Source organism: Doryrhamphus excisus, linkage group LG4, assembly GCF_037039965.1.
Source record: "Doryrhamphus excisus strain RoL-2023G ecotype Guam linkage group LG4, RoL_Dexc_Guam_v1.1, whole genome shotgun sequence".
NCBI classification, from domain to species: Eukaryota; Metazoa; Chordata; class Actinopteri; order Syngnathiformes; family Syngnathidae; genus Doryrhamphus; species Doryrhamphus excisus.
In genome coordinates this window covers 20,160,913-20,180,300 of record NC_136360.1, presented here as the reverse complement: position 1 = coordinate 20,180,300, position 19,388 = coordinate 20,160,913, and the positions used below count along the sequence as shown (strand labels likewise).

The following is a 19,388-nucleotide window of genomic DNA, read 5'->3' as shown; positions in this document are numbered from 1 at the left end:
TATTAGCATATTAGCTCTTAAACTCGCCCACAGACGTTCAGCAAATACAAAATGTGAGCGAGTGAGTCCTCTCACACTAACATGTTTTTGTTTATTTGTGTCAGCTCAAAATAAGATTAGTTTATTTATGATACTGGTTTTAAATTCCAAATGTTTGTGAGTAAAAAGCCTATTTAGGAACATTCAGAAAGGATTATTATTAAAGATTTGCCTCAATGCATCTTTCCTTCATGAAATGTACAAATGAAAATACCTAAAACATAGGGCAATAGTCATTAAACATTTCATCCAAATTGCAAACTATAGTTCTGACATAGACTTTTGGTGCAACTTGGACATCAGTGTTGTATCCTGGGTTCACTGGGTGTTTTGGGTCTCACAACAGACACCCTCACCCAGGTGACCCAGCCGGTTAGTTGTTCTCCACAGATCTCCCCTCTTGATCCACAGCCATCTGGATGCCTTTTCTGCTACGTCAGTGATGGCTCTTCTGTTGTGCTGTCCCTTCACTCACAATATCTTGAGTGCTCTGATGAGAGACGGACCTACTAATCCTCTGCACCCGACCTCCATGGGGTTCGTCTGCCAGCACCTCATACTTGGCCCTCTTCCTCTTAAAGGCCTACTCCATCCGGTCTTCCCAGGAAACAGTCAACTCCAGCAGGACCACTTGCCTAGTTGTTTCTGACACCAGGACCATGTCTGGCCTGAGAGTAGTCACTGGGATGTTCTCCGGGAATTTGAGCTGTCTCCCTAGGTGGACTTTAAGCTGCCAGTCTCGAGCTGTCGCCAGCAGCCCCCCTGTTTGACTCCGGCACTGCTTTGGCTTCTCCCCAGCCCTAACAAAGGCGAAAAGCTGAACTGCTTTGTTGGTTGTTGGTGTTTACTGGTGGAGATTCCTGTGCTGATGACCTCTGCAATGACCCGCAGCACTTGGTCATGGCGCTAGCGGTAGCACCCGTCCCCCAGTGCCCTTGGGCAGCAGCTCAGGATGTGTTCCAGCGATCCAGCACTCCGGCAGAGAGGACACCCGTAGGCATTGGCAAGGTCAAGCCACAGGACTGCCAGGTCTCCTTTGCCTTCCTGTGCCTCCCGGATCAGCTGGGTGACGACTCCTGTATGCTCGATGCAACCTGGCACCTTTGGGACTCCCCCCTTCTGCACAGGGGTGTCGATATAACTGTTCCTCAGGAGGAACTTAGTCGTGTGCCGGGCAACCATACTGAATCTTACCATAAAGGTAAGATTTGATGACTTTGAGTGCGAATGTCCCCCAGCCCAGCACCCCCTGCTGCAACCCCACCCCCCATCGACACCTCGAGTAAACGGCCACACCCCCACTTTCCCCTCCTGCACACAGCCACCCCCCACCGCTCAGCTAATCGGCCCAACCTCCTCACCAACATCCTCCCGCGCACAGCCCCTCTGCTCCAACCTGACCCTCACAACATCCCAGGTGAGAAACCAGCTCCGGAAGACCAAGGCGAGGAAGGCGGCGGGACCAGACGGCATCAGCTCCAGGCTCCTGAAGTCCTGCGCGGACGAGCTGTGCGGGATTGTCGAGCACATCTTCAACCTGAGCCTAAAGCTGGGGAGGGTGCCACAGCTGTGGAAGACATCCTGTGTGGTTCCTGTCCCCAAGACGCCGCACCCTATAGACCTGAGCAGCTACAGGCCGGTGGCATTAACATCCCACCTGATGAAGACCCTGGAGCGGCTGGTCCTTGACCATCTCCGCCCCCTGGTGGGTCCTTTGATGGACCCGCTTCAGTTCGCCTATCAACCTGGCACCGGGGTGGATGACGCCGTCATCTTCCTCCAGCACAGAGCGCTCTCTCACCTGGAGAAACCTGGGAGCACGGTGAGAATCATGTTCTTTGATTTCTCCAGTGCGTTCAACACCATCCAGCCAGCACTTCTGAGGGACAAGCTGGCGCACACAGGGGTGGACCTGCACCTCACATCGTGGATACTGGACAACCTCACCAACCGCCCATAGAATGTGAGGGCACGAGACTGTGTGTCGGACACATTGTCTGCAGTACAGGGGCCCTGCAGGGAACGGTCCTGGCTCCGTTCCTTTTCACCCTTTACACTAAAGAGTTTTCATACAACACACCAACCTGCCACCTGCAGACGTTCTCTGACGACTCTGCAATTGTTGGCCTCATCACAGATTGGGACGACAGGGAGTACAGAGGACTGACACAGGACTTTGTGGACTAGGGCCAGTGGAACTGCCTCCAGATCAACGCGGGGAAAACCAGAGAGCTGGTGGTGGATTTCCGCAGGCGTATCCACTCTCCTCCAACACCAGTGAACATTCAGGGAACGGACATTGAGATGGTGACACCTCAACACCTCAAGTACCTGGGTGTTCATCTCAACAATCGACTGGACTGGACTCATCACACGGAAGCACTTTACAGGAAGGGCATGAGCAGACTCTATCTGCTCAGGAGACTGAGGTCTTTTGGAGTGCAAGGGGCACTCCTCAAGACGTTCTATGACTCTGTTGTGGCTTCAGCCATTTTCCAGGGAGTAGTCTGCTGGGGTAGCAGCACTTCGGCTGCGGACAGGAAGAGACTGGATAAGATCATCAGGAAGGCCAGCTCAGCCCTGGGTCGTCCCCTTGACCCAGTGAAGGTGGTGGGAGAGAGGAGGATGTTGGCTAAGCTATCATCCATGTTGGAGAACGACTCCGACCCCCTGCAGGACACTTTGACAGCACTTGAGAGCTCCTTCAGCGATAGACTGCTTCACCCCAAGTGTGTGAAGGAGCGATATCGCAGGTCCTTTCTTCCTGAAGCTGTCAGGCTGTACAACCAGCACTGCTCCCAATAGACTTCCATTCCATTCACCTCCGCTTATCCGGGTCTGGTTTGTAGTAGTCTGCAGTTGGAAAGCCCAGACTTCCCAGTCCCCGGCCACCTCCACCAGCTCAACCGGGAGCTCAACAGCAAGGCATTCCCAGGCCAGCTGTGAGACATAATCCCTTCAGCATGGGGCCTTGTCCCGGCTGGGCATGCTGGAAACACTTCACCTGGGAGGCATCCGGACTAGATGCCCGAGCCACCTCAACTGGCTACGCTCAATCTGAAGGAGCAGCAGCTCTACTCTGAGCCCCTCCCAAGATGACTGAGCTCCTCACCCTTATCTCTTAAGGTGAGTCCAGCTACCCTACAGAGGAAACCTATTCCAGTCGCTTCAGTCGTATCCGTGATAGAATTCGTTCTTGCCTTCCAGCTCAGCTCTCTTTTCCCCATGTTTTTCATTTATCGCAGTCGGGTCTGGAACCAATTAACCGCTATAAACGAGGGACGACTGTAACTGCAAAAGTCAACCACACTGGAGTGAGCCTTGTGTCAGAACATAAACCCAGAGAAAAGCAGGGGTTTACTTTAGTGGCGAAAAAAAAAATGTTATCGCAATAAAAATACCACAATGACTCAAACACAAGATGACTTCTCAAAGAAAAGGTCATTGGTGGGTGTGAGTGACAGAAAGAAAAGCTCTGAGTCACTTAGGAAGAAGTTGGTGGGTGCCAGCTGTTGGCAACCCATATTCAAGGAGGAACAATACAGTACTGTCTTATATTTGGGTCAGTATGGTATTTAAAGTACATACAAATGAGCCACAACAATAAAAACTCGGCCATACTGGCTAACATACCAATAACTTTAACTGTTGCCTTCGTCTTCTGGTCTCTACAGACACAGACGTAGACGCCACTGTCCTCTGGTAGCGCGTCTCTGATGGTCAGCTCCAGCACCGAGCCCCTCTGCTTCATCTGGTACTTGTCTCCATTCTCCAGCAGCTCACCAGCCAGCCTCCAGTCCGCAGGGACGCCAGGTTTGGAGAGCTCACAAGACAGCGTGACGTTGTGTCCTTCCTCCACTTGAAGGTTCTTCAGCTTTTGCTTGAAGGTGATGGGGAGAGCTGAGAAACAAGAGCAGGAAGCAGTTTTTAGGACCATTGCTTGTTATATTTGGTCAATTGTGGTATAGGACTACACTGGTTACTGGTTATTACTGGTTATTATATTATTTTATCTATAGCTTAATAACTACCGTTCACAGTGACGGTCGCCGTAGTCTCGATGTTCCCACAAATACACGTGTAGCTGTCGCTGTCCTCTTCCGTCACGTCCAGGATCCTCAGTTCAATCAGCGTGTCTCTCTGGCGAATGTGATATTTCTCTCCGTTCCTAATGAGCTCCTCCCCCCTCCTCCACTCCACAAAGAGAGAAGCTTTGGAAAGCTCACAGCGTAAAGTTGCAGTGCTGCCCTCCTCGATGGTCACATTGCGTAGCTTCTGCTTGAAGTTGAGCGGTAGAGCTGAGGAGCCAACACCAAGGAATGAATAAGACCAAGATTCTGAGGTGTTTGGTTCAAAGAACAGAATTTGCTACCGGTGATTTGGACAGTGGCGGACGTGATCTGATCTGCAGACAAACACTTGTAAAGGCCGCTGTCCTCGGGCACAGCCTTCCATATCAAAAGCTCCAGCGTTGTCTCCCATCTCCTCATCTGGTACTTCACTCCATTCTTCAACACTTCTTGTCCCCTCCTCCATTCTATCGGCACTCCGGGTTTGGAGAGTTCACAACGCAGGACAACATTGCTGCCTTCTTCTACTTGCATGTTCTTCAGATGTTGTATGAATGTAACCGGAATGGCTGGAGAGCAAGAAAGAAAGCGCATGTTGGGAAACAACTGTTAAAAAGGACCTTTTTGAAGTTGCATGTATTTTACCGTGTACTTTGAGGCTGGCTGTAGTGTGGTGACCTCTGCACTGACAGGTGTACTCCCCTGAGTCATCTGGCTGGAGAGCTCGGATTATGAGAGAATTGATGGTCTTTCTCTGTTTCATCGCATACTTAACTCCAGACCTGAGGTTCTCCACACCTTTTCTCCAGTGGAATTGGACGTCCGGCAGAGAGTACTCACAAGTCAGGGTAGCGGTGTCACCTTCTCGGGCCTCTACGCTCTGTAGAGGCTGCGTGAACTCAGCTGGGATGGCTTAACAGAGACAGAAATTGTGATGTTATTATTCCATATTCATAGTTGATTCTGGCTGACAAGCCTAGAAGATACCTTTGACGGTGACAACAGCCCTGGTTGTGACAGATCCAGCACTGCACTCGTATACCCCGCCATCACTTTGGGAAACCTCCCGAATGGTCAGTCGAGCCTCACAACCTGAACGACTTGCGAAGTACCTGGATGAGTTCCACATCAGGCAGCCATCTTTGTACCACAGGATGTGACATGGCTTTGATGTCACGCAGGACAAAACAAGGCCACCTCCTTCGATAGCCTCGCAGTCCTCGAGAGCTTTACAAATGGTTGGACGTCTCTCTGGAAATGTGAAGACGTGAAGCCAGTTAACTGCATGCTGGGATTGTTGGGGGGCTAAATCGATTAAAAATCCAGACCCAAAGTTCAGTCGCTATATCACGGTTCAAATATCAGTCCCTCACTATTTTGCGGTTTTTCAAATAAAGTGATGGCTGTTTCATGGTTGACTGTGGCCTATGATTAGGTACAAATACTGGCTGACACTTTACAATAAGTTTCACAAAACTAGTCATTCATTTCTCATTATTTCATCATTAGTACCTCAATAAGTACTGTATTTTTGTGTAACTTATTTTATATGAGTCCAAATATTGAACGTCAAGTTATGTAGTATTGTGGTTACTAGGCATCAGTAATGTTATCAGACATGACCTCAGATTACATGACCTTTTAAACTATGTGGAGATTGGATACTGCGGAAGCAGAGCCAAGCCGACATGAGATGGACAAGCCATGGCTGAGACGGACATGCCATGGCTGAGGCAGACATGCCATGGCTGAGATGGACATGCCATGGCTGAGACGGACATGCCATGGGTGAGATGGACATGCCATGGCTGAGACGGACATGCCATGGCTGAGATGGACATGCCATGGCTGAGATGGACATGCCATGGCTTAGGCAGACATGCCATGGCTGAGATGGACATGCCATGGCTGAGATAGACATGCCATGGCTGAGACGGACATGCCATGGCTGAGATGGACATGCCATGGCTTAGGCAGACATGCCATGGCTGAGACGGACATACCATGGCTGAAGTGGGCGAGCCATGGCTGAGGTGGACATGCCATGGCTGAGACGGACATTCCATGGCTGAGATGGACATGCCATGGCTGAGATGGACATGCCATGGCTGAGACGGACATGCCATAGCTGAGATGGACATGCCATGGCTGAGGCGGACATGCCATGGCTGAGGCAGACATGCCATGGCTGAGATGAACAAGCCCTGGCTGAGACGGACATGCCATGGCTGAGACGAACAAGCCATGGCTGAGACGGACATGCCATGGCTGAGATGGACAAGCCATGGCTGAGATGGACATGCCATGGCTGAGATGGACATGCCATGGCTGAGACGGACATGCCATGGCTGAGATGGACGAGCCATGGCTGAGACTGACATGCCATGGCTGAGATGGACATGCCATGGCTGAGGCAGACATGCCATGGCTGAGATGGACGATGGAGATTGGATACTGTGGCAGCAGAGCCAAGCCGACATGAGATGGACAAGCCATGGCTGAGACGGACATGCCATGGCTGAGATGGACATGCCATGGCTGAGATGGACATGCCATGGCTGAGGCAGACATGCCATGGCTGAGATGGACGATGGAGATTGGATACTGTGGCAGCAGAGCCAAGCCGACATGAGATGGACAAGCCATGGCTGAGACGGACATGCCATGGCTGAGATGGACATGCCATGGCTGAGATGAACATGCCATGGCTGAGATGGACGAGCCATGGCTCAGGCGGACATGCCGTGGCTCAATTTGAGTAAAAAAAATGTTCTCTTGTTCCATGTGGAAGTGGTAAGTTTTTTTTTACTTCTTTGTCTTTCTTCCCCACTCAGTTTGAAACACTTTAGAATTTAGAATAAGTAATTTGGAGAGGCTAACCAGTTAGCTTGGTAGCTTGTTATGCTGTGACGGTCTCTAATGTCTCCATTATTGGAGTGACTGTTGGGGTGTTAATTCATGTGTGTGAGAGTCTAGCCATGACCAAGTTTTCTATGCTCCACCTACGAAAAATATTGTGTTTATTAATATTGAGTCCTACTTTATTATCTAGCTAACTTTTTAACCCCAACGGTCAGAATGTGTCTCAGTGGCACCACTACCGGGAGTTTGAATATACCGAGAAGAAGGACCTATTAGGTTTGCTTGTATTATGTTTTCAGTCTAGGTCACAACCGAATGTACGATTTTTTGGGCCGTGGGACTTTTGGCATTTCCAAAATGGCTGCTGTTTGTCTGTGGAGAAGGTACGCAGGTGTGTTGACCATGAAGGAGTAATAAATGTAGGAGAGAAAAAGGAGTTTGTTTGACATGACAAAGAACCTTTGATGGCTAGTCTACGGCTCGGAAATCAGCAGTTTTTTTTGTACGTAGAGTGGCTGTAGGAGCCCGTATGATTGGTTGTGACCTCGCCTTTAGAAGCGTGTACAGTTCCTTCAAAATATTCACTTTGGTCAAGTCTTCAAGTCTTGAAGTCTCTAATGTCAGGTTTCCTGACAGTCTATCTTTTCTTTTAAGACAGTTTTCTCAAAGAATCTCAGCAAAATAAGTTTTCCAATGATGTGTATTTGGTATGCAAATAGGGGGCGGTGGTTTTATCATGAAAGTAGTGGAATATCCAGTAAAATTGGTTAAGGAACACGCCTCACCTCTCACCAACAGTGAAGCGTAGGATCGTTTGTCGCTGGCTGCAAATGAGATGGTGCCGGTGTCTTTGCGTGCCAGTTGTCGAAATGTGAGCGTGTGGTAGCCACCCGACAACATTTGGATCTCATTCAGCTTGTTGTTGTACAGCAGAGTCTCGTCCAGGTACCACTTAACGCCCGCGTAGTCACTGGGACAGATTTGACACCTGAACGTGACTGTGTCGCCTTCAAGACACTCAACGTCCTCCAGTTCATCCAGGATGACTACTTTCTGGCCTGACGGATGGAAAATGGACTGTAAATCTCAGTTCTTGTCAGTGCACATTAAACGTGCAATCAATGTGAGGTTTAAACCCCATTGGACCATCCTTGTGAGGCCCATGAAGACGCCACAAACTGTAGCTAAACTGTACGGCCTTTGTCAAACTCAACATCCCTGAGCAACAGTGCTGAAGTGCTTGGCATTTTCCTCACCCTGCACTGTCAGCTGTGCGCGGCTCTGCATGGTCCCGACATCACACGTGTAGATATCCGTGTCCAACTTCTCCAGATATGAAATGGTGAGTGACAGCACCACACCTTTCTGCCTCATGACATACTTCCTACCAGACCTCAGCTCCATCATACCCTTCAGCCAAGTCACTCGCTTGGCTGGCAGTCTGGTCTCACACTCGAGGGTCACTTTGCCCTTTTCCTCTGCTTGGGCGTCCTTTAACTCCCGTGCAAATGTGTGTTGCAGTTCTGGAAGGGATACATACGATTAGAAATCGGGTGCGAATGCTGACAGATGCTGTTGCCAGGCAGCAATTGCAACCAAAAGGCGCTAAATCCAATTTTCACTAAGTTGCATGTTTTTCATGAGTTTAATAGACCTCTGTCATGTGTATCCAAATCACATATTTTGGTCTTGAAATCATTTTAAAAAATATGAAAAAAAGTGATATGAAATGTATGCTTTCAACCAAAAGGCGCTATTTCCATTTCAGATTTCAACCAAAAGGAGCTAAATCCCTTTCTTTATTCTTTATTCTGATTGGCCCAAGTTTCCCATCTATTGATAATCTGACCAATCAGAGAGAAGAATACAATTGGCACTGCACATACAGAAAGCCAGTATCAGTGCGCATCCTGTTTTGTTTGTGTACATTAAGTACACGTATGATAGTTACAGTATGTTATGCAATTCAGGAGAACACAAATTGTGTTTTTACAGTATTCTGTAACATGGAAGTTTTTTTTACGCCATAAAAGGCATGTCTCTACCTTGACACCTCCAACTTTCATGAGAAACATTATTTTACTTGTACTAAAAAACATACAATGTAAAGAGTTTGTAATGAGATGATTTTTGTCACTGTCACCTTCATGGTGCAGTCAAATATGAGCACTGCTTTTAATAACATTTTTATTAATTTAATTAATAATAATTATTTTGTATTGTATGTTGACAATGGCTTCTGTGTTGTAATTATTTTATTAGCATAGCACATTAAAGCACCTTACATTCTTTTACAACAATGCCATTGAAGAAGTTAAAGATGACTTCAAATTTATTTCAGCCAAAAGGCGCTAAATCCGAAAAAAAAATAATTTAAAAAAAGATATAAAATACATGGTGTGTGCAGGATTTTTATAGCATGCATTTTTATGACCTATATTGATAGCTCTTTCATTTGCAATATAGACTTGATGACCAAATAGATTGATATGTGCGTCGTTAAAAATCATTGGTTTTCTCAAAATCAGTCAAAATGGATTTAGCGCCTTTTGGTTGCAAGCTCTTCAATTGCAGAGAAAGAAATATCCATTTCCGTGTTCTGGATTTATTTTTCATCAAGAGTACTTACCTCTGACCTCAAGCTTTGCACGGGATGAAACCCCATCAGCCTGACAGGAGTATTCTCCTGAATCCCTGATTGTGGTGTTCTTGATGATCAGCCTTGCCAGGTTCTTCTCCACACTCATCTTATATTTGGGACCCTGCCTTATTAAATGACCGTTTTTCAGCCAATGGATGGTGACCTCAGGTTTGGTGATCTCACAGCTCAGCTCTGCATCCTCACCTGGCACAGTCTTGACGTTAAGGAGATCCCTAAAAATGTGCACTGGCCTCTCTGACAAAATAGAACAAGGATTAGGGCATATACTTATGTTTTCCTGATTCCAATACGGGATATTTACCTTTGACAAAGAGCATAGTTCTACAGCTTAGGTCTTTAATTGTAAAGACCACATCACCAGCATCGGTTAGAACCGCGTCTTTAATGCTCAACCTGTACTTGCGACCATTGTTTGAAACCTGGAAACGAGTGTTGGAGATGACCACCTGACCATTGATGGTCCAGGAGGGCTCATCACTGAGATTGTGAGAAAGGTGACACTCAAAAGTGTAGTTTTCACCTTCTAGCATGGACGCAGTCTTCAAGCGCTGGGCAAAAGTGATATGCAAGTCTGGAAATAGACCAAACAGTAAATACTGTTACCTACATATGCTCCGACCGGACATTTCATTTCGACTTCTCCTCAACCAACCATGCACAGAAACTTTAGCTTTGGTCTGGCTGGTGCCCAGATCACAGGTGTAATGTCCGGCGTCATCTTTGCTCAAGCAATGAACAATCAGCGCCGTGGCCCGTCCAAACTGGCACATCTCATGCTTCTCATCAGCCGTCAGCACAATGCCATCCTTGCTCCAGACTGGGATTACAGACTCTTTGGAAATTTCACACTGAAGGCAGACCTCCCCTTGCTCTTCTCCAACTGCATCCTCCAGAGGTCTTAGGAAGACTGCAGGGCGCTCTGAAGACAAGTAGTCCACAACATGATTTGAGCATTGGCCATAATATTTGTCTGAACTAAACAAAACTATAGGAAAGTGCCTTATCATAGCTGACCTTTGACTTTTAAAGTAGTTGTCTCAGAAAGAAGACCAGCTTTAAAGGTAAGCCTGCTCTGCTGGGGCCTCAGTTTCTTCATGGTGAGGCTATACATGGTGCCCATGTGCTGGATCCTGTTGATGGCGTTGGAATAGATGCGGACGTTGTTGAGCAGCCACTCTGCATGGGCAACCACATAGTTGAGCTCACATGCGAAGGTGGCGATGCCGTCCTCTTCGATTTCCACCGGTTCGAGGTGTCTCACTAACTTGAGCTTTCGCACTGCCATTTCAAATAGAGATTCAAGTGTTCAGCGTTCGAGCTCAGTTGAGTAAATCCTGCTTGAACATACCTTCAACTTTAAGATGCGCTGCACTCTGTGAACCGCCCGCCATGCAGCGATACTGCCCTGCATCCATTCCAACCAATCCATGGATGGTCAACTCTGCACGTTTCCCTTCTCGCCTCATGCTGTATTTGTTTGAAGTCTTCAAAGCCGTACGACCTTTAAACCACCGCACCACCCTGGGCGAGGGCTCAAACTCACAGCGCAGAGTCACAGAGCTGTTCTCTTTGGCTTCCACGTCATCCAAATCGCGGACAACTTGGAGGGGTCTCTCTGCGGGGGAGTTGACCAACTGAAAGTGATACTGATCACAGAGAGGATGTATTTAGAGAGGATTGCTCCACCCACCTTTCACAGTAAGCTGAGCGGAGGAACGACTCTTGCCAGCAATGAAAACCACCGGCCCTGACATGCAGGTCTCTGTTGAGGTGAGGCACAGGCTGTGCAGGGTTCCTTCCCTGTAGATATCTACCGCTTCACTGGGCTCCAACACAGTACCATTCAGGGTCCATCTGGGCGGCCTCCCTGACTTCAGGCTGGTCTCTACTTGGAAGAGCGCAGGCTCTGGTTCCATGACTTCCACTGAGGTCATCCCTCGAACTATACTGATGGCCCGTTCTGCATGGACAGCCACAATATACGCTTGTGTTACCAGCACAGTTGACTGTGTAGATAGAATACTGTTCAGAAGAACCTCTGAAGTCCAACACCACCGAGCTATTACAAATTTGACCTCCTTAAATCTTGTCTACATGTCATGTCAACATACATCAGAAGTTAAGTGAGGTCATTGGACTTAAGCCACCTTAAGCACCATCAAACTTAAGATAATATTTTTATTAAGTGGCTGACAACAGCTAGGAATCTCGAGTTCAATTCCCTCCTCGGCCATCTCTGTGTGGAGTTTGCATGTTCTCCCCGTGCATGTGTGGGTTTTCTCCGGGTACTCTGGTTTCCTCCCCCATTCCAAAAACATGCTAGGTTAATTGGTGACTCCAAATTGTCCATAGGTATGAATGCGAGTGTGAATGGTTGTTTGTCTATATGTGCCCTGTGATTGGCTGGCCACCAGTCCAGGGTGTACCCCGCCTCTATACATCTGGATAGGCTCCAGCCCACCTTGCGGCCCTCGTGAGGACAAGCGGTAGAAAATGAATGAATGAATTTATCTGACGGAAAGACTTATGAAGTCATACCAATAAATCTGATCATTGAAAAATAGCTCTGAACGTGAGCAGATCAAGTGCTCCTTTTCTTGCAGTACTTGCTGTAAACACGTGTTGTAAACAAACATAGTCTCAATTGTGTGGGACGTCCCTACTGCCTCAGACACCTTCACCTCGCGCACTAGCTATCTAATGCTCTGTAAACACTTCACGATGAGAGGGGGAAAATTGCCTCTTAACATACCAAACCCCAGCAGCCACCCAAAACGCCAGCATCACCACAATGGTGCCCTAGAAGCCCACAACGACGCCCGCACCACCTAAGAAGCCGCCCGCCGTGGTGTCCTCCTCAATTACCAAAAACAACAAACAGCCCCCATCAGCCAAGAACGGTTTGTAGAATGCCTGTCTAGTTATTTAAAGGTTTTACGATGCAGACCGTGTGACTCTTGATTGGATCAGACGTCGATTAGCATCCCAAATTTATGATTCAATTCGATCCACTGAATGTTACATCGTAATAAAAAACTACATGCAGCGCTTGTGCATATCTCACCCTCAACTAGAAGCTGGCAAGAAGTTTTGTCATCGCCTGTGTCACACGTGTAGGTGTCTTCATCCGAGGAGCAGACGTCGTCAATGGTGAGCTGCCTGAAGACGTCTTGGCTTATAAGTTGGTACTTCTTGCAGGACAGGATCTCCTTCCGGTTCTTGTACCATTTGACTTGAGCGTTGGCCCGAGAAACCTGGCACTCCAGCAAGCCTCGGTGGCGATACATGGCTATCTTAACCCTCAGGGGGCGCAATATTTGCACTGGGAGCTCTGAAAGTTGAAAGAAGTGGCTGAATTAACAACTTGCTGGCAATGATGTACATCTCAGAAGTTTACATTTTCTCGAACAGACTCACCTTTTACGGTAAGCGTTGCATAAGACGAGACACGCTCGGCTGTGAATCTGATCTCACCAGCATGCTCTGGCCTGACTGACTTAAAAGACAGGGTGTGGGTTTTACCTGAAAGGAGTTCAGAAAGAATTCAAATTTATTTAGTGGTCCAATGGTTTCATACTGCATGAATGAAAAGACTGATTTACCCTGATGTCTGATCTTTATGTTGTCCCTGTGTCGGATCCTGCAGTCATCCCTGTACCACCGACCATCCACGTCCACCTGGTTCACCTCACATGAAAAGCTGACGGACTGGCGTTCCATCGTATCAACATCCTCTAGACCTTTTACAATGTGGATGTCCCTAGCTGGCAAGGAAAAGAAAAGTTTCTCGATGTGTCAACTGTGGGCTAGCTTACCAGTTCATTCTTGCAAAAATGCAGAATGCAACCATTTTTGATTACTTGTGGTCCCTTTTTGGCTTATTCACCTTGTGAAAGGGTACAGCCACACCAAAACAGAAGACAAAACAATCTAGCAGTCTTCTGAGCCTACCTCTAACAGTGAGTCGGCCAGATGTCTGGATACCGTTGGCCTGGAAAGAGATCAAACCCACGTCTCCCAGAGCCACCCTATTCAATACGAGGGAGTGCGTCTTCCCATGTGCACTGATGCGACAGTTGGGCTTGGACTTGAGCTGCATGCCATCCCTGGTCCACACCCCCTCGATGTAGGCCAAGTTGAGGGTCACGTCAAAGGAGCAGCTCTCGCACTCTGACACTTCCACGTCCTCCAAACCTTTCATTACCTGTAGACGGTTCTCTGGATTATGAGGACACACACGGAATTTTGAGATAAAACACTGCATGGAATCTATGACCAATGTTGTCAACGAATGCGGAACATACTTGCAGCAGCGACTATTCCTCCAGGTATTGTGTCCGCCATACTACCTGATTTCAGATTTCTCTCAGTCTCTCAGAGCCAGGATTCCCAGTAGGCAACAGGTAAATATCTACACCCAACAAAAATAGAAGCATTCATCATCCGTCCACGTCACCGGTGTGGCATATCAAGATGCTGATGAGACGGCACGAGTATTGCACAGGTTTGCCTTCGCGTGGCCACAATAAACGGCCACGCTCAAGCCATATCCGGGCATCCCAGACATGTCTACGTGAGTATGTTGCAAGAAGTGGGACGTTGTCAGCTCCCAGGAATTGTGTACAGACCCTTGCAACATGTGGGCTGTGCATCACCGTTCTGCAACATGAGGTGCTTGTGGAGGATTGGCATAACATTGGCCTCAGGATCTCGTCATGATATCTCTGTACATTTAAATACCATCAAATTGTACCCGTGTTGAGAATGGGGCCTAAACCACAAAGCTGAGATGCAGGCTGGTTTTATTGACATTTATTCTATATCTTCACCCACATTGGATTGATTTTAGTGTGTTTATTGAATGGAAATGTGAAGATATCATAGTGGCCACCACACCCCTCTGTTTTTCTGTGTTACTGCTGGATGTTTACAGTAATGTTTCACTGATGACTTCTTTGAAGGAAGACCTTCACTAGAAGCATTTTAATATTGTGTGACACTTAAAGCTGTTCAAGCTGGGCTGAATGGAAAACATTTTGTGACAAGAAGACTTTGATTCTATGAATATGATTCTACACCACTGCATACCACAAACACATTACTGAACATATTGTTGGTCTTACTTGCAAGAAGGTACACAGAAACACAGTAGTTACTGAGGAACTAATGAGTAGTTACTGGGGAACTAATGAGTAGTTACTGAGGAACTAATGAGTAGTTACTGAGGAACTAATGAGTAGTTACTGAGGAACTAATGAGTAGTTACTGAGGAACTAATGAGTAGTTACTGGGGAACTAATGAGTAGTTACTGAGGAACTAATGAGTAGTTACTGGAGAACTAATGAGTAGTTACTGAGGAACTAATGAGTAGTTACTAGGAACTAATGAGTAGTTCCTGAGGAATTAATGAGTAGTTACCGAGGAACGAATGAGTAGTTACTGAGGAACAAATGAGTAGTTACTGAGGAACTAATGAGTAGTTACTGGGGAACTAATGAGTAGTTACTGGGGAACTAATGAGTAGTTCCTGGAGAACTAATGAGTAGTTACTAGGAACTAATGAGTAGTTACTGAGGAATTAATGAGTAGTTACTGAGGAATTAATGAGTAGTTACCGAGGAACGAATGAGTAGTTACTGGGGAACTAATGAGTAGTTACTGATTAACTAATGAGCAGTTACTGGGGAACTAATGAGTAGTTACTAGGAACTAATGAGTAGTTACTGAGAAACTGAGTAGTTACTGGGGAATTAATGAGTAGTTACTGGGGAACTAATGAGTAGTTACTAGCAACTAATGAGTAGTTACTGAGGAACTAATGAGTAGTTACTGAGGAATTAGTGAGTAGTTATCGAGGAACGAATGAGTAGTTACTGAGGAATTAATGAGTAGTTAATGAGGAACGAATGAGTAGTTACTGAGGAACGAATGAGTAGTTACTGAGGAACTAATGAGTAGTTACTGGGGAACTAATGAGTAGTTACTAGGAACTAATGAGTAGTTACTGAGGAATTAATGAGTAGTTACTGAGGAACGAATGAGTAGTTACTGAGGAACTAATGAGTAGTTACTGGGGAACTAATGAGTAGTTACTGGGGAACTAATGAGTAGTTACTGGGGAACTAATGAGTAGTTACTAGGAACTAATGAGTAGTTACTGAGGAATTAATGAGTAGTTACTGAGGAACGAATGAGTAGTTACTGAGGAACAAATGAGTAGTTACTGAGGAACTAAGGCACATACATTTTGAGTAGTTATTGAGGAACTGAGTAGTGGTTAGGCTTAGGTGGGGTCGTTTTGTGTACCTGTGTACCAACAAATTCACCTACAAATGACCTTGAAAGTGCATCATTCCCATCTCTCCCTCTGTAGTAGCCACGTAGTGAATATCGATGAGTTGACATTTGTGTATTGTTATTGCTGCTAACAATGTTGGAAAGTAAATGAAAACGCATCCACATGGCATCCGTTTCAAAAGGTGGATCCCCGCAACGGCATGCTCGACCTCCCCTGGTAATGACGAGCAGCGTAATCTCTGTCACCTCCCTCGACTTAGCTCATCACCACCAATATAGATTCAGCTGCGATGGCTGAAAGGAAGCTTAAAAAAAACAAGAGAAAAGTTCCCACATGTTCTAATGCTTGAAATGTAAGATGGCTATCTATCAAGGACCAGGATGTTTATTGCTGTCCTACACAGCATCTCAACAGGAACACCGCGTCTTATCATTTGCATTCAAGCCACAAGTTCAACTCAATAGGCTTAATGTCGTAGCCAGAACAATAACTCATTCCGGACGAGTGAAGTCTAATAACCATAAAAGTACATCCCCATATGCTGTATATGTCAACAAATGCTGTAGTATTAAAAGCGCATTCCTCTGTGGACGTCCTGGATGGAGTTCTAAACAATGCATGCCAAGCAACACAGAACACGCCACATCATTAGTAGTGATGTACGCACCTTCAACTCAGATGTGTTCTGAAAAAAACAGTCCATGCTCACACACACTCCTGGCGCATGGTGATGGTCATGGAAAACAAAGTACCTCTTGGAAAAATAATTATGTATGTACATTAAAAAGTCACCGTAAGCACCAAACCCAAAAAGGACCCAAAAAGGACCATAGATACGAAATCTGAGTCACGCTCCACGAAGGAGACGGCCCTTACACTACGTTCTTTTTTTTCCCCGTGCTGTTGTGATGGAGCGACTTAGTGAACAGCTGACACATCCCTCCCCGCATACTGACCTCCAAATAGCTTGCTGTGGGTCCGCTGGCAAAGATAGCTTCAACGGTGTGAAGCACAATGCTCGGAATCAGTGGAATAATGGACCAAAAAACTGCATCATGTACATGATGACGACTTTCAACGCAAAATCACCTTCTGGCCCCACCAACGCCAACACAACCTCAGACGAGATAATGGCGACAGTAAGATCGCTCTACATCCTATTAACTGTCCCCTGGGGGGGCATATTTGCTCTCATTTATGAAGCAGCTTAGCGGTCGTCAATTCAACTGGCCATTTGTCAGCTTTCCTAAGCAGTTTTCAGAGTAAAAGTATAAAGAAATTTGAGTGGGGTGGTTTTAATGCGATACAGTAGATCCCACAGTTTTCACCAAAGTTACTTTCCGGGACCACCCAGACAAAGTCGTAACGGAGATGGCCATACAAAGATGCATTTTGACACTCAAAGACACAACGGGAGGTTGTCACATCGCCTCCTCAATTACGACTAAAAATAACACAAAATGTATCTGCACTCCACGGACTATACAAGTATCACATTAAATGCTTACAGCTAATACGCCGCAATTTCCATTATTCTTACATTTTGAACCCAGTGGCTCATACGGTGGTGCGGCTAAGTTATGGTCCTTTACTTCAGAAATGCTACTACTAGTGTAAATACTAATTTACTCACAAATCACTGAGGAAACGGTAGCTCTTTCTACGGCAATTAAAAAAAAGTTTTACCACAATGCATTGCGTGTGAGCGAAGCATTCATTGGAGGCTGTGGAGGAACTGCGATGATGTCAGCCCCCCTCTGGTGGACAGTCAATGTCTTATACTGCTTGTCCTCCAATTAAACGCTTTTTAGTCATACATGTTTGTATATTTATTAGGTATATTTTGTGAGTGTTAAGTTGTTGTGTGATGAGTTTAGTGTTGTTTGTAAGATGACTCAGTAATGACTTCCTGCAATTCCCTATGGGTTGACAAGCGCATTGTTTTTTCATAGGTCATGATTGGCTCCTGTCCAATACAGAGCTACCCAGTCCTCATTTCCTCACTTCCTCTATTCTTCTGTGTCTCTCAATTCTTGTTGGCCATTATCTTCCAAATTACAAAAATGGGAAAATTCTTCAGCAGGATGATGCTCCTTCCCAAACCACAGCCAGCCCAGTGGCCAGACATGAAGATAGTTGAGCAAGTTTGGGGTTAGATGAAGGAAGATGCTTGGAAGATGAAACCATAGAATCTTCATGAAGGGGGATTCTTCATGATGATTCTATTCATTCAATGATGCGATTGGCTGGCCACCACTCCAGGGTGTAACCCGCCTCTCGCCAAAGTGAGCTGGGATAGGCTCCAACATACCCCCACCACCCTTGTGAGGATCAGTGATGGGAATAAACGCGTTACTAACGCTGTTACCTTTTTCAGTAACAGGTAATCTAACTAAATACTTTTGCTGTCAGCATAACGCCGTTATGTTGCAGAGTGACAAGGGAGGGGCGGAGATAACCACATAAGCAATGAGGATTGGCTAAGGTTTAGTAAGATTGCGTCAGAGAACTTGGGTGGGCGGGTGTTTCGAGTCCAAAGTGTAGTAGATACAGCATAGCAAGAGATGGCGAGTGAGGAGGACTCTAGTGACATCAGTGATGTCAAAGGTAAAATGTACATTATGTGCCCCCCAAAAAAACGTTGTCTTGTGTGAGCAACTCAAACCCACAGAAACACCCGTCGACTTTTTACTGGTAAATAGTTACTTTTGTAGTGGATTATGTCAGTTATTAACTCGGTTCCTTTTTTTGAGAAGTAATTATACCTAATTACTTTTTTAAAGTAACGTGCCCAACACGGGTGAGGATAAGCAGTATAGAAAATGGATGGATAGATTATTAGTGCCATTGTTGGGACGTATGGATGGAGTCCTCCAAGCCCATGGAGTCATATACAATATGAATTCACCCTCAGCTTATGTTTTCATGGTTTTGTAACATTGTTTTGGTATCAAGACTTTTGTCCAAGCAAAATCTGACCTTTCTGTCCCAATTAAAGGGGAACTGATAATGCTAATGGTTTTATTTCATTTGAACATGCATCAGGTTACAATTGAGTCCATCCCATAATCAGTTCCCAGTTCCACATGTCCAAAAGGAGTAGGAAGAAGCAAAGCTTATTAAATCCTACCCCTCCATCTGGTACTTTTACAATCACTAACTGTTACATTTGTTCACTTCCTGCACTTCTTCAATGTTGCCCATCATTCCCAAATCCTTACGTGAAACATGAACACATACAGTAAACCTCGGATATATTGGATTCAATTGTTCCCACTGGTTTTGTCCGATATAAGCGAAATCCGTTATATGCGTATACTGGAAAATGTCCATTTTACGCATATATGGGATTGAGATCCGGTATATGCGTAAATGGGATTTTATCCGTTATAAAAAGGCACTTCCTTGACTAGGTTTCCAATGTACCTGGACTGGGCAATGAAAAGAGACGTAAGG

General features: G+C 46.1%; 1 protein-coding gene across 1 annotated transcript in view; it reads right to left on the bottom strand.

Annotated features, from left to right (window-relative positions):
* The window catches only part of obscna (obscurin, cytoskeletal calmodulin and titin-interacting RhoGEF a), an 81,099-nt gene extending 67,078 nt beyond the window's left edge, over positions 1-14,021 (bottom strand). The window contains exons 1-18 of the mRNA XM_078790352.1: positions 13,938-14,021; positions 13,585-13,851; positions 13,236-13,397; positions 13,051-13,155; positions 12,698-12,964; positions 11,324-11,593; positions 10,982-11,248; positions 10,648-10,911; positions 10,286-10,552; positions 9,935-10,204; positions 9,601-9,867; positions 8,228-8,494; positions 7,757-8,029; positions 5,097-5,360; positions 4,755-5,021; positions 4,412-4,678; positions 4,071-4,337; positions 3,673-3,939 (exon numbers count right to left, since the gene is read on the bottom strand). Of these exons, the coding sequence (XP_078646478.1) occupies positions 3,673-3,939; positions 4,071-4,337; positions 4,412-4,678; positions 4,755-5,021; positions 5,097-5,360; positions 7,757-8,029; positions 8,228-8,494; positions 9,601-9,867; positions 9,935-10,204; positions 10,286-10,552; positions 10,648-10,911; positions 10,982-11,248; positions 11,324-11,593; positions 12,698-12,964; positions 13,051-13,155; positions 13,236-13,397; positions 13,585-13,851; positions 13,938-13,977 (4,318 nt within the window). The 5' untranslated portion in view covers positions 13,978-14,021. The remainder of the gene's footprint in view (positions 1-3,672; positions 3,940-4,070; positions 4,338-4,411; positions 4,679-4,754; positions 5,022-5,096; positions 5,361-7,756; positions 8,030-8,227; positions 8,495-9,600; positions 9,868-9,934; positions 10,205-10,285; positions 10,553-10,647; positions 10,912-10,981; positions 11,249-11,323; positions 11,594-12,697; positions 12,965-13,050; positions 13,156-13,235; positions 13,398-13,584; positions 13,852-13,937) is intronic.
* Positions 14,022-19,388: the final 5,367 nt, after the last annotated feature.